This window comes from Pongo pygmaeus, chromosome 1 (assembly GCF_028885625.2).
Source record: "Pongo pygmaeus isolate AG05252 chromosome 1, NHGRI_mPonPyg2-v2.0_pri, whole genome shotgun sequence".
NCBI lineage: Eukaryota > Metazoa > Chordata > Mammalia > Primates > Hominidae > Pongo > Pongo pygmaeus.
The window spans coordinates 22,474,454-22,495,381 of NC_072373.2; the positions used below are offsets into that span (position 1 = coordinate 22,474,454).

Here is a 20,928-nt window from a genome sequence, read left to right on the forward strand (position 1 = left end):
AGTTCGTAATGTTCACCAGTCATCTCCATGGAGACTGATCAACACCTTACATTCAGAATTCTTGGACTCAGAAAGTTCTAGATGAGGGAATTCTGTGGTTTGTTGTAGGCATGGGAAGCAGTAGGGGTGGCCTGCTGCTTCCTGTGGTCCTGTCTTTCTGGTATGTTGGAGGGTTGGTTGTAAAATAAACATGAATAACTCTAATACAGCATATATAATTTCGGATTGCAGCTTAATAATGAATAAGCATTTCGGATACCTGTACTATGGCCAGTAGAACTGCATTCAAGTGATATCTCATTAATTATTGTGTTTATGAAAGATTACTAGTTCAACTGATTGCTTATTTTGAAACTTGTAGAGACTTAAAACCATTAGATATTTGGATTTATCAAATGAATCTGAATATATTTTGATTACATTACATAACCTCTAGAAGGGAAAACCAATATGTTGTGTGCCCAATTATATTAGGGTCAAATCATCAGCCCGTGAATTAACTAAATTTTTAACTACTTGTTTTTTTTTCAATAAGGTTATAATTTAGGATTTGTTTCTCTAATTTTATTATGGATTAATTATGTCTCACTTGCCTTGCAGACTTTCTGGGGCCTTGGCCACCTAGAACATTTTTTGTGCATCTTGAAATAAGAAAAAAATTTTGGAGGGAAATAGCTGTTATAAGGTCTCTCCTTAATTCTATGTCTTTATTCTATGAGATATGAATAAACTATAATTAACCATAATCTATTGACTTATAATTACATATGATTATTTTAAATGTAAATATAATAGGCTTGGTTATCTGCTTTCCTGGCCTCCTTCAATTTTTCTTTGGTTAAGTATCTCACAAAAAAAGTCAGCCACTGAAAAGTAATAGTGCCTGTGAAGATGCTTGAAGAATTACAAATTACTCAGCTGTTAAATAGAAGCATCTCAGTGGTATAGTGTAGAACCTCAGTGTTCCCTAGGACATCAGTGTATTTCAGTAGGACACATACAGTTACCATTCTTAACAATGGCCTCTGTTGTAACAGTAGCATAAGATTTTATGTTATATACCATATTTTTAGACAAGAAAATGCAGTATTTTAATAAATTTAAAATTAAGTAACTATGAAATGTCATATGAATGAGGTAGTATTACAAAATAATGTTTCTTGCATTCTTGTTTCTAGTATGCTATTAAACCTCATTTACAGTTTGAATGCTTTTCGTTATAAATAGTATTAAGTATAGTAGAAGAAAAAGTTTCTATTGATAGTATTGTTAATGTCCAAATACAAATGATGAGGGAGATTTCCACAGTGCTTTCATTAATAGTGAGAAACACTGAATGTCTTATTTCAGATTGTTCGTTTAGAGTTTGGAGCAGAGATTTTATAGCCCACGTATGGCTTAACTTTCTCTTATGTTTTCTTAGAATATGTGTAAATTCTCCAGACTAGATATTCCAATCAGTATATTGAAAATAACTTGAGAATAAATTTTCTTAAAGGGAAACAAGGTGCATTATATATAACTAGTAAGCTTACCCTTACTGGTCACAATCTTTAGTCATTTGTTAGGATTTGTTCTAGAGCAATAAAACGTATTTACTGTTTTCCAGATGATATAGTACTTCTGTAATGCTGTTTTTGTATCATAAGTTCAATTAACAGAAATAAATATATCACTAAAGATTTGAGTTTATACGTGTTCTAAATACAAAATATTAAATTACCTTCTACTTTGTTTTCAAAATACTTCTAGCTAAAGGATAAAGAAAATTGATAGAAACTGGATTTTAGCCAGGCATGGTAGCTCACGCCTGTAATCCCAGCACTTTGGGAGGCCAAGGCGGGAAAATCGCTTGAGCCCAGGAGTTCGAGACCTTCCTGGGCAACATAGGGAGACCCTGCCTCTACAAAAAAAATTTTTTAAAAATTAGCCAGGCATGGTGGCACATGCCTGCGTTCACAGCTACTCTAGAGGCTGAGGTAGGAGGATCAGTTCGGCTCAGGAGTTCAAAGTTGTAGTGACCCGTGATTGTGCCACTGCCCTACATCCGGGGCAACAGAGAAAGGCCTTGTCTCAAAAAAAAAAAAAAGAGCGAAAAGAAACTGGGACTTTTTAACTTACAGTTTTATGTTTACCAATAACAAACAACTTGTTAGATGCAAGCTAGTTTTTAGTAGGTTGACCATGTATAATCCATATCACATCTTGGTGTTTTTTACTTTGAAGCAAGGTTTCTTATGAGAGGGTTGTTACTTGTACAAATCTGTAATTATTTAGGCAGTAGAAAAGGCCTGTTGATACATATTCAAGATGAGTGGTTTTAGTTATTTTTATTATTTGTAGGAAAACCATGCTGTCCATAATTTGAGGAATTCTTGATAAATGGGTCATCTAAAAACCAGTTCTGTGATCCTGGGGGGGTGCGGGGGAACCTTTTTAAATGTACTACTGTAAAAATACATTTGAGGATCTTTTAGTAGAAAAATCCTAACAGCTTCAGGGACCATTATGAACATTTTGCATTAAAATGTTTTGCAATATGGACAGTACCACTAATATTCAGCTTTTCTTCTTTTTTTTTTTTTTTTAACAGAGCATTAAGTAAAATGATACTGAAGTATAGTAGATGTTTCTAATGACTATTCGTCAGAATAACACCTTAAAGTATGTTTACTTAGGAAAAGAAAATTAGCTAACAAAAAAATTGCATTTACTTAAAGATATTTCTTATATTGAATTTATAATGTCTCTGCTATTTATGTATGTTTATTAGCTTTTGCTGCATTATTATACTTAATGCTATAGTATTTTAGCACATAAAAAATGACAAAAAGAATATTTTAACTTCCATAGCTAAAATATGATATTAATAACGATTACGTTTGTTTTTAAGGTTTTAAAAAACTTTGTAATAAAATAACTAATGGTATTAATCAGTTGCTTTGCTGCTATACTATATCAGAGTCATTGCCAATTCATTATTAAACTGAATCATAGTTTGTCTTTAAATGCCAGCATGTATTCATTGAATATTCTGAAAGTTTAATAGAATTAATTGCTTTTTAGTGGATAGAATAAGCCATTAATTATAAATGCATTGGTAGGCATTTAATTGTGGTTAAAATTAGTAACTTCCTGAAAATTCCAGTCTGGTTGGTGATGATTAAAACTTGAATAAAGAAAATAAGTGATTTGTGGTGTAACACTTTTGAGATATTGTTTACACTGGTGGTAACCGAGAAATGAAATGAAATATTTAAATCTATTAATGTTATTAGCATTAGTTTCATTTAAAAGACCTGGACATTTTTTTCATATTTGAAATGGTTTTTGCCCTGAGTTTATTCACCTTTACCAAGCTTTGTCCTTTGTCTTTAAAAGAAACACACTTTGAAAGTAAAGTGGTAATTTTTAAATTTTAATTATTATATTCATGGGTTTTTAAAATTAAAGATACGAGTATCACTATAAATGGCATAATTCAACCTTTTAATATGCCTAATACCATCTCAAAATATTTCACTTATTTTTACTTATTTTTAATATTTTTTAAAGGAAAAATTACTTGATTTTGTTTAAACTCTGAAATTGATTTTTATTTAAGAGTATACAGTTCTAAAAAGCTAGTATGGTAAATTTCATTATTCTACTTTATTACAATTAAATATTTTCATTTAAATTAAATATTTTCTATTTCTGAATAACCACCTTTTACCTCATTCAGCAAAGAAAATCACTTTTAAATCTGTCCATATCCATATTCTCTTTCATTTTTATTGATGGAGAAAAACTAGTTAGGAGAATAAGACTTGACAGAGGAGCCAAAAGGTGTGTGTTAAAAGCCTCAAGAAAAGAGTTACTAATTTGTGTAGTCACAAATTAAATTGATAGTGTATTTTTCCTTTCTCCAATATCCCACTGTCATAATACCACATTTTCATAGGATCAACAAACATGCTGGTAAGTGTTTTAACAACCAGCTCTGGGGCTAGAGAAAGCCCTGCTTTTTAGGTTCACTGATTTCATGATATAACCTTCCATTAGTCCATATACTGACAAAATGGCTTAAGGCAGTGTTTTCTAATTTTAATGCGAGAAAGTATAAGACAGTATGCCCAGCTTCTGTCAGCATGTGTTTAAACAGCTCAAAGGGCAGACCTGCTGTAAAATTTCAACCAGTGCTATTGGAAACAGCAAATACTTGGCCTTTCCCATTTTTAAAGAGTTTTTGAAATAATCAAACCCAGATATACAAAGCCGTTATATCAGCTATTCACATATACACAGCATTACCTTTCACACAGGAACTTCTCATTTTATGTCTTTCTGTCAAGCTGTGGGGCTAAAGCCTTTTGCAACAGGTCAGAAACTTTAAAATTTTCTTAAGATGGCCCAGTTTTTTACACATAGAAAGTCCCCTACTTAGATACCTTAAAACTTCCTGAGATATTTCAGTCAGTTTTAAGTTCTTACTGGTATAAAATGTATCAATTCTGCTTTCCTTCTCAATTCCATTTTAACTAAAGCCCCTCTCCATGGACTCCTAATTCTTGCAATGTATATAATCTTATGAAAACTAGGAGGAGGAGATTTTTAGAAACTAAAAGACATTTCTGCCGTATTCCCAACTCAGTCATATTTCATATTTATAATCTAAACTGATTACTTTCTCCATGGCTGTCCCTGAATGAAATTGTAAACTGGGCAAAATGTGTCTTGAGTCCCATTTTCTTCTACTTTTTCTTTTCCTGGTCAAAATTTACTATCAGGGAAGGAGATAATATAACTTAGCCTCCTTGATTATTAAATTACTTTGAGTAAATTACTCTGCTGTGGAGATGCCTCTGGTAGAACAAAAATAGTGCTGAATTTGGACTCAAGAGATGAGATACAGGCCTGGCTCTCCAACTTCACAAGGCATACTAGTTTCATGAAATCAGCCACATCACATGTACAGAGCTGATGTTCAGCTGGTAAGCTTTAGTTCAGTGGCCCACTTTTTAAAATATTGAGTATCCTAGCAGTTGGTAAGTGGTTGCTGCTCCAAGACCCCTAATGCCTTCACTGAGACACTTCTTCTCCCTACTCCTCCCGAATCCAATCGCTGAAAGTTTATGGCCTGGTGGTGGCTTTGTGGTTGCCAGAATACCTTTCCATGCCCACCACCCAGGAAGGCCGTAGGTGGTCACCAATGGAGGGCTACGATAGTGTTTCCCAGCCTGCTAGCCTCTTCTTCCCATACACTTGCCAGATTTTTTAAATTCTCCACATTGAACAGAAGTTGACTGTTTTTAACATATGCAACATATCATACATCGATAATAGTGTTCTACATTAATTATCAATAGGAAAATATTCCCAACTTGAGAAAACAATTTCTGCCCTTAGAGATTAAAGCCACATGCCCAGAGTTCTGTTGAGCTAAAAACAAATCTATGAAGTTAATTTCTAGGGGAACCTTCTTTTCTAAGTATTTCTACTCTCAATTATTTATCATTCATTCGAAGTGAAATTTTGCTTTTCACTTAGTTTTGAGTACAAGGGCATTGTATTTTAATTCATTGTTTTAATAGTTCTACTTTGCCAGCAGTCTCAACTGCACCTGACTCTTTCAGCAGTGGCATTTCTAAGGGATACATTATCATCATGTCTTCCCTCTAAAATATAGCCATAGTAAGAGCAAAGGAAAATAATTATAAGTTCATGTTTAAATTCTTAAACTGATGGTGTTTTTATGATTTGTGATTTCTGATCTAAACACTGTTTTGCTGTACAACATATTCAAAATAAGTTCCTGAACCACTTTTCCAAATTACCTTCATTGTCCTTTCATTTTAAAAACTCAATCCTAGTAACTCTGAAACTTGCCAAAAGTATAGTTCAATCAGTATGGTTCATAAGATCTTTTATGCTAAATTTTAACCCAAAGCATTTTTAATTTCTAAAAATACTTGGTTTAAAAGGATGCGACTGAATATAAGTGCTGGTTTTTCTACTGGTGCAAAATAAAGGGAAGACTTACTTTAGTGTCCTGCACAAAACTGATAGGTTAGGTTTTTTTTACTTTCAATTAATGAGTAGTAAAAGACCAAACTTCATTCTTATCAAGGACAAAGTTATCTTTAATCTGCTGTATGTATCTCTATTAAGTACTCCGCATTTATTTCACATGTATGATTCATTTTGTTAAATAAAAAGTTCCATGTGGAATATCAACATAGAATGTGCAGTAGGACCAGGGCTCAAAGTAAGAGATCAACAGTGAAGATCAGGGAGGAGCCTTTGGTTAACTGTTCTGTCAATCCTTGTTTACATTAAAGCTAGTGGTTATGCTTTTGTATAATGATATATCCCTAATGTGAATATTCAAACTGAAGTTTGTTATCCTCCTTTCTCAAGAAATGTTGTCGTAATCATGCCTTACAGAAATTTGCTAAGAGCTGCACATTGTTGAAAAGTGATTTTTTGGGTTTTTATTTTTCCCGACTTATTTTCCTAGACTGATCCCGTTGAGAACACATATGTATGGAACCCGAGCGTCAAGTTTCACATCCAGTCACGGTCCACATCTCCTTCCACATCTAGTGAAGCTGAGCCAGTTAAGGTGCCTTATTGGAGCATCCCTGCTCCCCAACTTTTCACTTGTGTCAGGAAAGAGGGAATTGAATAAAACAAGTCTGTCTCTCTCCTCTTAACCAAATATGTAATAAGTTACAGCCTATTGGAGATCATTACATTTAACTGATAATGTAGGTAGAAGTAAAAAACTAAAGAGCACATTGTCCTCAAATAGTCAACCTGAAATAAAACTAACTAGAAAGATAGTCTTTATTTTAATTAGAGAACTATGTAGAACAGAAGATTAATTATGGAAATTTTTGAATTATTAGAAACTCTAGGCAAATGGCAGTGCAGGTGCCATTCTCATATTTTAATTCTTCTAATAAATGTAATAAGTCATGATATAACTAACCTGTTACATCATAAATAGAGCTGAAAAATAAAATAGCCACTTCTGGCAACTGAATAGTTCATTCGAACTGCTAAATTGGTAACAGTCAACTAAATCCTGACATTTAATAGTGCAAAAAAAACTGTGTTGTGTTTACACTTCATGTCAATCAATGGTTTTAAATAGCCAATAGGCCAATTTTCTTAACAGAGATCATTTCTTCCACAAGTCAAAAGAATGCTGTACCTCAGTCCATGACATCCTACCTTAAGATTCAGCTCCGGTTCTTCATTCAGCATCACGATTCAGACAAAGCTCCTTTGCTTTCCTTTTCTTGAATCTCCAGAGCTGTGTCTAGCATTCCAATAGAAGCAGATAGTCCAATCTGAAGAGCTGTCTGAAGTGAAGTGTGAGGTTGTAGTCAGATTCTGACTTGATTTTTCCAACTCTGTGGTAGACTCCCCCAAACTGTTTAAGTTAATGAGACCCTCTTGTATTTTTAGTTATAATTGGTTTAATATTTTGAGATTATACATTTTTGTTTTAATGATAAAATATTTCAAGCATTCAGAGACTATAAACACCCATGTATCACCCACAGATTAAACAGATATGAAAATTTTGCTTGTTTTTCAGATTTTTATTCAAAAATATTTCAGAAACAGTTGAAACATCCTCGTGTATACCATTCCCCACTCTTCTTTCCCAGACATATCTAAATATCCTGAAGCTGATGTGCATCTTCCCTTTCTTGGTTTTAGATGTTCATTTCATTTGTATCCATAAATGATATATAGTAGTGCTTATTATGTGTTTATAATTTACATAAATATTACCTGTATCCTTTTGTAATTTTTTTCATTCAAAAGTCTGCTTTTCAGATTTATTCCTACAGATATGTGTTCATTTAGTTCATTCATTATAACTGTGGCATATACCACAACTATTTATCCATTCTCCTATAGTTGGATATTTAGGTTGTTTCCAATTTTTCATTGTTATCAGTGCTGAAATGAATATCCTAATATATGTTTTTGCAAATGTACAGAGTTTGTTTGGCATATATACTTAGTGGAATTACTGAGTTGTATGTTATATGCATTTTCAAGTTTAACTGGATCTTGCCAAATTGTTTTCCACAGTGGTTGGACCAATTTTCACTCCCCCAGCAGTGTGTGTGAGTTCCCCATTTCCCCACATCCTCACCTCACAGTCACACATTAACTTTTGCCAGCTTGATGGATATGAAGTGTCATTTTTGTTTTACCTTGCATCTGTTTTCTAGTGTTATTCAGCATCTTTTTGTATGTTTATTGACCATTGATGTGCCTGTTTGTGTCCTTTGTTGTTGTATTGAATCATTTTTCCTATAGCTTTTTGTGTTCATTATATACTCTAGATACTAATTCGTTGCTAGCTATATGCATTGCAAATATTTTCTCCCAGTCTGTGGCTTATTTTAAAATTTTATTTGTGGTGTCTTTTTGTCTTGCAAAAGTTTTGATTTTAAAATAGTCAGATTTATCAATCTTTTTCTTTATGACTTCTGCTTTTTATGTCTTTTTAAAACAGTTCTTCTCTATGCAGAGATTATAAAGATTTTCTTCTATATTTTCTTCTAAAAGTTTTTAAATTTTGCTTTTACTTGTTTAGGACCTTAATCAAACTGATATATATTGTTATGTATAATGGGAAATGGGCTTCTAATGTCTTTTTCCCATATGAACAAGTGACCCTCCTATATTTCCTCCCGTCGATTTGTAATGGCTGTTTCTGCTTTGTATGCATGGATCTGTTTGGATACTCTCAATTCTTTTCCATTGTTCTTTTGGTTATTCCTGCATTGACAGTAAATTGTCTTAATTACAGTTACTTTCACTCTAAAATAATTCCTGATACCTGGTATGGTGAGCCATCCCACATACCTTCTTCCTTTTCTTCTTGACCTTTTAGTTTTTCATATTACTTTTAAGGTCAGCTTGTCAAATTTCACATGGGGCTTTTGATTGGAATTGCATTAATTTATAGATCTATTTGAGGAGAATTGACATCTTTCATGATACTGGGTATTCCATCTATGAACATGGTATACATATTAGGGATTATCTTATATCCTTCAATAAAGTTTCATTAGTTTCAGTGTATTTCATATTGCTTGTTAGATTTGTTCCTAGGTACCTTAAATTTTTTGTTGCTATGGTGACTGGAATTCTTTCTAAATACATTTTCTTACTGTGCATTGCCTTGTCTTTATAAACTCGGTAGATCTTGTATCCAGCACCCTTGCTTAATTTTTTTTAATTCTAATAACCTTTGGACTTTCTATGTAAATTTGACGACTTTGTTTCCTATTGTTTTTTATTAACTTTTATATAGATTTTCAGCATTCCTCTCTTTTATCTTTCATATTTATCTTTTCAAATGTTAAATTATAAGTTTGGTTTAAAACTTTTTCAAGCTATTTGAAAGCAAATAAAATCTAAATTAGAGCTAAACTCACAAACAGAAAACTCTGAGAAACTCAACTGAATTTTGTTTTAAGGCTGTAGTGCTTATAAAATATTCTGTTTTTGGAGGTTGTATGGTAGATAGAGTGTTGTATAGTAACAACAAAGATGAGGTTGTATAGTAACAGCAAAGAAAGGACCATCCATTTTTCTTGTAATATTTTAAAATATTCTGTTCTTTATACAAAGACTAGCTTTTTCCTTTTATTTTTTTGCTTGGCATCCTGAAAGGAAGTTACTTTCCATGTCTTTTTTTTCTTTTCTCTCTCACTACTTTGCTGATTAAGCAGTGGCTCTTTTTTCCCCATAATAACATCCAGTGAAATTATTGGTTCTTTGCATTCAAAGAAATGTCTTGCAATAAAACCCCATAAAAGAAGACCATATTTTACATAGCTACCTAAGAAAGATATGGTATGTGACTAAATTTGTATTAAAGTCAGAATTCCAATAATATTAAATAATTACAATAAAATTAAATAATTCCCTTCTTTGGAAATTAATTTCTACACAAAAATCCCAGTGTCAGTCTCTGTCTATGTATTCACATCCAGAGCTGTGTTCTATATATGTAATATATGTTCTATGTATGAAAGTTGAGTAGTTAAAAGAATCTTCTAAATATTTTATTATAAATCATTTTCAGATACTTTTTAGAATTAATATGGCAAATTCAGATGAATGTAAAAATTAATATCCTCATATTTATGTAGGCCACATGCTGTGGCTTTTTTTATTTGAATCATTTGATCCAAATGATTTATTTTTATATTTCCAGACTAAAGTAACTTACTAATTGAATATTTCACTTGTAGATATTGCAGGCAGAAATTTAAATTATCAACACTATGAGAATTTTAGCTTTATTGAGGTTTTCTTTATTATTAATTAGTAGAACTTTTTGCCTTATTGATGTTTTGTTTGGTTTTATTTATTTTGGCTTCTTTCTAGTTATATTTGAAATTAATGGAATGTTTCATGACATTTATTCCTTTTTTGCTCCTGGGTTCAGACTGTAGACTCCACTCCACTTTCAGTTCACACACCAACCTTAAGGAAAAAAGGATGTCCTGGTTCAACTGGCTTTCCACCTAAGGTACTCAATCTAGTTATAAACTTAGTGTGTTCCAAAAAAAATGAATTTTATCTGCTGTATGCATTTGCTGTGATTTTTTTGATATTATTTCTTCAAAGTTACAAACAGAAAAACTTATAAAATAAATTCTGTGTGAATGCAAATAATCACCAATAGGAAAGGTAGGGAGAGCGTACATTACTTTTTCAACTTCTTAAATTCAATGTTTTGAAGTCTGTTATAATAAGAAGTAGCACTTCCTGTAAGCAGTATATGCCTCAGTAAGGCATTAAGTTGAGGCCACTTGTGGAAGAATCTGAGACTGAAGTCAATAAACCACTGAGAAAGAAAAACGTTTAGTGAAAAATTCAGATGGACTTTTTTTTCCCATTCTATTTGACATAAATATGACTGAAGTATTACATATGGTAGAATGAGAAGATTTAGTTGCTTGTCTCAAGCTCCTACAAAGAAATTCCAGAAATTGGAAAACTGAATGATCTGCCTCTCCAGAACATAAACCTTGGATAAACCACAAAATGAGAGAGAGAGGTCAATGGACCTGAAAAAATATACAAAAAATATAACTGATATAGAAGAAAGACAAACTGAAATAACCTGTGCCCAGATAAAGCAAAATTTTAAGGCCAGATAGAACATGAATTTAAAATAAACATAAAATTATCCTTAAAGAGATAAGAAGTATGTTGGTAACATGAGGCAGGATAAGGTAGTTAGGAAGAAAAATAAATTGGGAATACTTGACATGAAAACATAACTGCTGAAATAACTAAATAGATGACTTTAATAGTAGAAGGGACAAAATGGATATCACAGAAAAACAAGTTAGTAGGATGGAAGATAAGGTGAAAAACAGGAAAGTTTCATATATGACAGGAAAAACAGGAAAGTTTCATATATGACAACCCAGCCAAAAGAAAACATTCTAGCAAACTAATGGTTTATAAATAAAAGGAAAAATATTGGGCATTCAGGCAAAAAATATGTCACTTAAAGGGGAAAGAAAATGAGATTATCATCAGATTTTTTCATAGTAGCAGTATGCTAAAAACAACAGCAGTGAAATAACACATTTAAGATACCCAAGGAAAGTACAAGTCAAAGATTTTTAAGGATTTAATATTTTAAGGATAATAAAGCATCTTCCAAAAATGAAGGCCACAGAAAACTATTAAGAACATGCAAGAGCTCAGGAAATACTGTTCCCATACCCTTTCCCAAGCAATGTACTAGAGAACAAGCTTCAGACAACCAAAATAAGACACCAAGTACTTTGAGAGGCAAGAGTGAAGCAGGAGTCTAGAGTAAATTAGAGAATTGATTCAAAGTCCACATAAAGTGTTACACCAGCTCTGAAAACCAGACAGCTACCCCAACTCAGCAATACGTTAATTTTGTGAAGTAATTAAACCAAAGAGATCACAAATTTAGGGGCACCAGGCTCACTGGTTGTTGAGAGAAAGAAGTGCGAAACCACAAATAGTTGAGATTTGGCAAAAGTCCATGTACTGAATGGCGAGACTTCAAAGCCTTTCCTCTGCTTAGCTCCCAGAATGCTGACTCGGGACTATAGCCTCCTCCCCACTCTGCTTGGAGGATATCAGTGGATCCTCAGGTCCACTGAATGGCCCAGAAAAGACCTATTGATAATGTCATTTGGGGCTGCCTAATGAGATGGCTAGGTCCTTTCTTAACAAGCACATCATATGTTTGCTGTCACATGTGCACAGATAGATAGGCACAAAATCTCTTCAGCTTTTTTACTGACTTTTAAAAGTGTTAAGATTCCCAAGAGTCAGTAGACATTTCAAAATTATCTAACAAAAGGAAAAGATCAGGGGCACATGGTGGCTCACACCTGTAATGCCAGCATTTTGGGAGGTTTAGGCGGGCTGATCACTTGAGCCCAGGAGTTCGAGACCTACCTGGGCAGCATGACAAAACCGTGTCTATATGAAAAATACAAAAATTAGCCAGGTGTGGTGATGTGCACCTGTAGTGCCAGCTACTTGGGGGCTGAGGAGGGAGGATCGCATGAGCCTGGGAGGTCAAGGCTGCAGTGAGCTGAGATCGCACCACTAAACTCCAGCCTCAGTGACATGGTGAGACCCTGTCTCAAAAAAAAGAAAAAGATCAAAACAAATATTTCCTGTTTTTGTTGAAGGAAAAAGGGACAATGCAAAAAGCAGAAAGAAACAGAGCAATATGAGAACAAGAAGTCTCAAGTTAAAGAAAATATGATAAATATTTTTTAAATTCAGTAGATGAGTCACAAGATAAATTTGAGAATTCTCTTAGAAAATATTGCAAAAAATCAGGTAGAAATTAGGAAAATAAAATATGAGAAATCAATATCCAACAAATAGAAGTTCCTGAAAGGGAAAACAGAAAAAAGAAAAGGAAGGAAATTATCAAGTAAGTAAAAGACTTTTTCCTGTAACTGAAAGACATGTTTCCAGATTGCAGAGTTCCATCAGTGCCTACTAGCACTAGTGGATGACAAATACCTGTCCCCAGTCACATCATTGTGTGAGTTTTCAAGATACCAAAGATAGAACTTTTTAAACCTTTAAGGAGATAAAAAAAAAAAAAAAAAAAAAGATCACATCCACATATTCAGGAATTGAAATGACATACTTATCCAAAGCAAAATGAAAAGAGTAGTTAGAAGGTAAAATGATTTCAAGCTAGAATTTTTGATTCCCTGTCAAATGTCCCATTGAGTTGCAGGGGGAAAAAATCACATTTTGAGAAATTCCAGATCTCAGAAAAATTTTTATCACCCATGTGCTACTTTCTAAGGAAGCTTAATTAGTTCTACCAGAACAAGGAAGGGGCAAGGAAAGAGAGACATGAGGTCTATAGAAGAAGGAATTGTACACAGACCGGTTAAGAGAAAGACTGGAATAGGAAACCAGAGGACTTCAGCAGGGTTGTCTTCAGGTTGATAGAAAGGGGTAAGGGGGCTGAAAGGCTTCCAGTTGTTTGACCATGTGGTAAGTAGATTCCAGGGAATTTTACAGTTCCTTAGAAGAGTCTGGAAGATTTAGTGATAGAGATACAGAAAGGTAAAAGTCGAGGGTGGGAGGGGCACTATTGATTTTAGAAAAATCATAAGGTTATACAAATAAGATGATAACCATAGTGTACTTCTTATTAGTGAATAATGATTCTCTAGTCATAATAACTTAGACATTACATATAAATTTTAAGCTAAAACTGCTATAACAATATTGGGAAAAATGAAAAAAGGGAGTAGATAGTGTAAAAGGGCCATATCCTTCTCTACCATAGCAGGAAGTGAACAGATAATGTCTCAAATCAAAAAACTGTAGTATAGGCTTTCCACCCCTAACTCTTCCCCGCCAATATAGGTATCTATTACAGAAGGAGGGAAATAGCTTTTAAAAAAGAAGAGTTAAATGAAATTGCCTCTAGGAAGTAGGAGGAATATTTCTGATTTTGTCATAAGCATTGTAATACCATTTTACTTTTTCAACCATGTATATGTATTAATTTGATTTTAAAAATTTAAACCACAGAAAATGTAGAAAAATTTTTTGTGACTAAGAATAAATATAAGATCTCAAATCACAAGCATAAGGTGAAAATATTCATGGACTTTACATCAAAATTAAAAATATTTTTACAGTGAAAGCATTGTTAACAGATGATGACAGACTAGTGGAAGATATCTGCAATGTTTACCACTAATAAGAGGCTTATTTCTAAAATACATAAGAAGCTCCTGCAACTCCATATGAAAAAGATTGGAAATCCCATTGAAAGATTGGCAAGTGATATAAATAATTCCCAGAAGACGAAATCCTGATAGTCAACAAGCATGTGAAGAAATGTCCAACTTCATTAATCATTGGAGAAATTTTTAAAATTTAATTTTAAAATTACTGTCACTTTCTATTCAAAATCAAGATAAAATTAAGTAAGATGACATCATGGATGTGGAGAAACAGGCAGCTTCACACGTGGATACTGGAAGTATAAACGGGTACAGCCATTCTGGAGAGAACCTAGACGATGTAGAGTCATACGTAAGCTGTATGACTCAGCAATCTCATTTCATCAGAAAAATCTCTTTCCTTTAGAAAAACCTCCATACAGATCCATTAGGCAACATGATGAAGATGTTTATTACTGTATTTTTTATGGCAGTAGGGAGTTGGAAATAGGGGGAAGATTCCTAAAATGTAGCTGATATATAACAGAAACACATTTATATAAATTAAAAACACATACTCAGACTATCTAATTTATAAAGATATATACATGTCCAAGGTATTGGAACATCAAGGATGAAAAGGCAAAATAAGTCAAAACTAGAGTGAGGCTTCCATCAAGCTGATAATATTATTTTATGAACTAAATATTAACTCAGTTTGTTGCACCTAATATTTCTCCCCAAGAAATAAAATTTATTTCATGTTTCTTAAAAGATAGAGAAGTGAATCTATAATTATCTCAAAATAGAAATTTTAAAAGAGAAGAAAAAATATTTTTAAAAAGAAAATTTAATTTTTTTTTTTTTTTTTTTTTTGAGACGAAGTCTCGATTTGTCGCCAGGCCGGAGTGCAGTGGCGTGATTTCAGCTCACTGCAGCCTCTGCCTCCCGGGTTTAAGCAGTTCTCCTGCCTCAGCCTCCCGAGTAGCTGGAACTATAGGCACATGCCACCACGCCCAGCTAATTTTTGTGTTTTTAGTAGAGACGGGGTTTCACCATGTTGGCTGGGATGGTCTCGATCTCTGGACCTCGTGATCCGCCCGCCTTGGCCTCCCAAAGTGCTTGGGATTATGGGCGTGAGGCACCATGCCTGGCCAGAAAATTTAATTTCTTTAAAACATTTTAAAATTTTTTGTAAAAAAGAGAGGGTTGTGTGAGCTACTCTTTGACTTGTCATTTATTAGTGGTAAAAGTTTAATTATGTACAATAAATTTTTAAGCTTTCACCAAGAGTTGTACTGGGTTCTATTTGGCTCTTACATCTTCTATTAAAAACATTTTACTTTCTCCAATGTGTAGCTTAAAATCTACAACACAGACAAAATCGGAGTAGAAAAGAACTCTTTCTAATCACCACTTTGAAATTTAAGGTTATAGTTAATTCTTTCTACTCCAAATGATCACATAATCTAAAATTCTAATTTTAGTCCATACTTTAATACCTTTCCTTACTAGATTTTTTCCTTTTCATTTTTTTCTCTTCTTCCAGCTGTTCACAAAGGGAAGTATTAGATATCAAATATTGACCAGGAGGCAGGAAACAGGGATATTAGAAGCCAAGGAATCTAGACCCTAAGATCAATCATTCATGTATCTTTCTTTATACATTTTCACACCAAAACAAAAACAAAATCCTATTGTGTATTAACTAAAGATTGATGGCATCAGAATAACGATCTTTAATTATGTTACGTTATACTATCCTTAGTGGAGATTAGCGAAATATAAACCCCTTAATCTTTAGTAGTAGATTATACAACCTCTCCCATAATTTAACCAGCACCTACCAGTTGGATGATTTATTACCTAAAATTAATGCTCATCCAAAACACTGAGTTGTTATATTTTTCCCTGCTGTCATACTCAGAATTGTGACATCCTGAATAGATCTCTTGCTGGAGAGGAAGTGTATGATATATATATATCATATATATATATGCGCAATTTGGGGGGTATTATGGAGAATTACTAATAGATTTGTCAACCCTAGAGTTGTTTCATTGCTACTGTTTCAGATTTGTCTTGTTACCCTTTAGAAGAAGAAAAACATGAAGCTACTTAGAGCAGTTGATTAATTTTTCCTTCTTTATATTCAAAGCCTCTAGGACTAACCAGTAAAATAACTTTACGTCTTTTGCATTAACGCATTTTGAACAATTGAAAAAGTTAGCACTAGAAAATTTACTCATAATAGTTTCTCAAAGAGCAAAAAATTAAAAAGTAGTATACAGGAGAAAGAGCAAAATTTTATGATCTTAATAGATTCTTTCATATAAGGAAATAATATCTATCTTTCCAAGGTGGTTGTTTGCACAAAATAAGATGAATTATGTAAAGTACTGGTACAGTGTCTGTACCCTGACTGGGACTCAGAAGCTATAAGAGCAGTTGCAGAGTTAGTAATAAGACAGTCTGTGTTCTACTTAGAGTCAAATCCCAGTGCTGCTTTGAAACTGACCAAAAGATCGTGAGGAACTTCTAAAACAGAATGGTTTGAGGTTGGACCAGAGCTCATGACCACTCTAAATTTGAGACTCTCACCCCATTCTCTGACTAATGCTGGTAGTCAGGTTTTTCTATGTAAAAAGATAACCTACTTCTTTTATTTTTTAAAACTTCTTTTGTAGTGTACAAATCATATATCCCAGTTGAAAAGAACAAGATTTATTTTTAACTTGAATTTTAAAGCTTCAAATATTCCCTTTAGTTTTTTGTTCATATGTTAGTGTCTACTGAAATAAATGCTACTTGATACCCTTTTAAAGTCAGTATTCATAATTTATTAGAATATGGAGTAGAGTCCTGAGTAATTTAAATCAATCACACATTTAAAAGAGAAAAAAGTAGCAAAATTCAAATAACATTGGGTACCCATGGACATAAAGATGGCAACAAAAGACTCTGGGGACTACTAGAGAAGGGGAAGGAGGGAGGGGTGCCAGGGCTAAAAAGTTGGGTACTGTGCTCAGTACTTGGGTAATGTGGATTGGTCATGCCCTAAACCTCAGCATCATAGAATATACTCAGATAACAAACCTGCACGTGGACCTACGAATCTAAAAGAAGAGTTGAAATTATTTTTTTTTTGAGTACTTAGTATGTACCAGCTACTGTTTGAAAGGCTTTGTTTATATTAATACTCATTTAACCACTCCATTAGGTAGATACTATTATTTATCCTGTTTTGTAGATAAGGAGAGTGAGACAGAGAGGAATTTAGTAAATTTTTCCTAAGCTCAGACAGTAGAATGAAAGGTTATTTATTATACATCATTTGTTGTTAAAATATGCTAAGAGAATTAATTGGGAAAACAAAGGAATATTCCAAAGAGAGAAAACCTACATTTGCTTACCCCCATGTAAATCAGGTAAGACTAAGATACCTTTAACTACGGAGTATTCAATAAGAAATTTCAATCTGCCATCTGTCTCTGGAATAATATATGAGTATTCTTATCTGCTCAAGTGTTATACTCCCTCTTTCCATAGGAGGAAACTGATTTGTGAAGCATATTATTTGTCCTTTGTCCCAAAAAGAGAAATGCATGACTTACAGTAGAAACAATAATTTTAAATAACTTTTTTCCTAAGAAGGTATAAAGCATATTAAAATCGTATATTTGTATCAGTATAAATATGCAATATTTTACTTATTTGCTGAACAATAATTTGGATAATTTATTAAAATTCTGAAGCTAAGATTTATGAGCCCCCCAAAAAAGCTATTGTTTATTTTACATACTTTTCAAATGGCATTCAAGAGCAATTGATTATCATTTAACTTCTTAATTATTTTAGCTTAATCCAGTTCAAATTACCTAATAAAAATGTTTAAAGACCATAAACTATAAGAAGATGTAATGAGAAATGGAAATAATTCATTCTATTCCTATTGAGAAAACATTCTAGAAAGTAGTATGGGGCATAGGGACTCACATTATGGAAATCTTTTAAACAATCTGTGTGTGTTTTTTTATCAATTTGTTTTGCAGCGCAAGACTCACCAGTTTTTTGTAAAATCTTTTACTACTCCTACCAAGTGTCATCAGTGTACCTCCTTGATGGTGGGTTTAATAAGACAGGGCTGTTCATGTGAAGGTAAGAACACAAAGGAAAGAAAATGTGACTTCACTATCTAAATCGTAATCAAATAAGTTGATTCTCTGTCAAAGGTGTATAAATGTTTGTTTTACTTAATCATTTGCTTTTTTGCATAACAGGAATGGAAATAATCTGTGTTGTCTGTTGAATGTTCGAGAAACTAGACATATTTTTCAGGGGCAATATATTTAAATATGGTTCATTTGTCTTTGTTTTGTTATTGAGTAAATTTGTAGTCCCCACCAAAAAACAATAACCTATCTGACAGAAGAAAATTCATTGAATTTTAACCTTGTTTAATTTATTAGAGAAATCATTATTGAAAAGTAGACAGTGTGGGAACCTTTTCAGAAATATTAAATGTCTGCCACTATGCCTGAAAGATATTTTATTCCTGTATTAATAGCAGAGGGTTTTTTTTTTTCCCCTAACATCCATGATTTATTCATCACGTTTATGGAACACCCACTGTACTTCTAGGCACTGGGGACCTAATAGTGGATAGGGGAAAGGCATAGATCCTACCCTCAGAGCGCACATTCTGAGTGATAAAGGAGAGAGGGTCAGGGGTCATGTGAACAGAAAAGAAAGTATATTTGTTTGGGTATTCCTTTATTTTTCCTAGGACCTCTGAAGTGAAAATGGTTTAAATTATAATGGAACATATTATTTTTTTTGAATGTTTCAGAAGAATACTTTCTTAAAAAATCAAATGAAATTTGTCACTACAACACTACCTTATATGAGGGGACTTCAAAAAGCTTGTGGAAAAATAGAATTTAAAGATAAAAATAAACAATATAAACTTTATTTTTTTAACATAAGCTCCATTAAGTTCAAGACAACTTTGTAAGCAATTATACCACCCATTTAGTCCATCCCTAAAGAACAGAGGGTCCTGAGAATGTAACCATGTCAGTGTAGTCTCCTTTACATTATTAACTGAAGAAAGATGGGTGCCCTTAATAGACTTTTTGAAATTCAGAAACAAAAAAGTCAGAAGGAACCAAATCAGGACTGTAAGGTGGATGCCTAATGATTTCCCATGGAAATCATTCCACTCACAAAATTGCTATTGTCTGATGAGAAGAATGAGCAGGAGGAGCATTGTCATGGTGAAGAAGGACTCTGGTGAAGCTTTTCCCAGGTGTTTTTCTGCTAAAGTTTTGGCTATATTTCTCAAAACACTCTCATAATAAACAGGTGCTGTCATTCTTTGGCTCTCCAGAAAGCCAACAAGCAAAATGCCTCAAGCATCCCAAAAAACTATTGCCATGACCTTTGCTCTTGACTGGTCCACTTTTGCTGTGACTGGACCACTTCCACCTCTTGGTAGCCATTGCTTTGATTGTGCTTTGTCTTCAGGATCATACTGGTAAAGCCATGTTGCATCTCCTGCTACTGTTCTTCAAAGAAATCCTTCAGGATCTTGATCCCGCTCGTTTAAAATTTCCGTTGAACATTCTGCAGCTGATCTGGGTGCAGTGGTTTTGGCACCCGACAAGTGGGAAGTTTGCTCAGCATTCATTTTCGGTCAGAATTGTGTAAGATGAACCAATTGAGATGTCTGTGGTATTGGCTGTTGTTTGTGCTGTTACTTATCAGTCCTCTTCAGACAGACCATGAACAAGATTAATTTTTTTCCTGGCAAGTTAATGTGGAAGGTTTGCTACTACAGGTTTCATCTTTGACTCATCTTACCCCTTCTTAAAATGAGTTATCCATTTGTAAACTGCTGATTTCTTTAAGGCATTGTATTTGCCTCTTCTCACGCTGCTAATAAAGATAGACCCAAGACTGGGTAATTTATAAAGGAAAGAGGTTTAATTGACTCGGTTCCACATGACTGGGGAGGCCTCACAATCATGGTGGAAGGTGAAAGAGGAGCAAAGTCATGTCTTACATGGTGGCAGGCAAGAGAGCATGTGCAGGGGAACTCCCCTTTATAAAACCGTCAGATTTCATGAGACTTATTCACTATCACCAGAGCAGCACAGAGAAACCTGCCCCCATGATTCAGTTACCTCCCACTGTGTACCTCCCATGACACGTGGGAATTATGGGAGCTACAATTCAAGATGAGATTTGGGTAGGAACACAGCCAAACCATATCAGGCATTGTCCCCATAAACTTTTTGTAAAGCATTAATGATTTCACCATTCTTCCACCCAAGCTTCATTGTAAATTTTGTATTTGTTCTTACTTAATTTTAGCAGAATTCATGTTGCTCTGATAGGGGCTCTTTTCAAATTGATGTCTCATTCTTCTTAAGTGCCTCAAACTAGATCCCTTTCAGACATATTATAACAAGTTAATATGCATTTATTTTGGTGCAAAATAAAATTTTAAGTCCATGCATAGTTTTTCCATAATATGCATTTTCCATGAACATTCTGAAGATCTCTCATATATCGACTTATCTTATGAAAAAGACAAGAAAATAGTTGCTAACTCAAATTCTAATACTAATTGCCATTTCCTATCTCTTCTGCTGTTAGGACGGGAAGGGACCTTAAAGGAAATGTAGCCAAT

General features: G+C 33.5%; 1 protein-coding gene across 11 annotated transcripts in view; it reads left to right on the top strand.

Annotated features, from left to right (window-relative positions):
* The window catches only part of CDC42BPA (CDC42 binding protein kinase alpha), a 331,226-nt gene that overhangs the window by 263,576 nt on the left and 46,722 nt on the right, over positions 1-20,928 (top strand). For 7 of the 11 annotated variants that reach the window (XM_054467753.2, XM_054467687.2, XM_063671657.1 and 4 more), the window contains 3 exons: positions 6,500-6,604; positions 10,472-10,555; positions 18,287-18,392. In XM_054467753.2, the coding sequence (XP_054323728.1) occupies positions 6,500-6,604; positions 10,472-10,555; positions 18,287-18,392 (295 nt within the window). The remainder of the gene's footprint in view (positions 1-6,499; positions 6,605-10,471; positions 10,556-18,286; positions 18,393-20,928) is intronic. The other 4 variants (XM_054467761.2, XM_054467768.2, XM_063671662.1 and 1 more) reach the window with 1 other exon arrangement.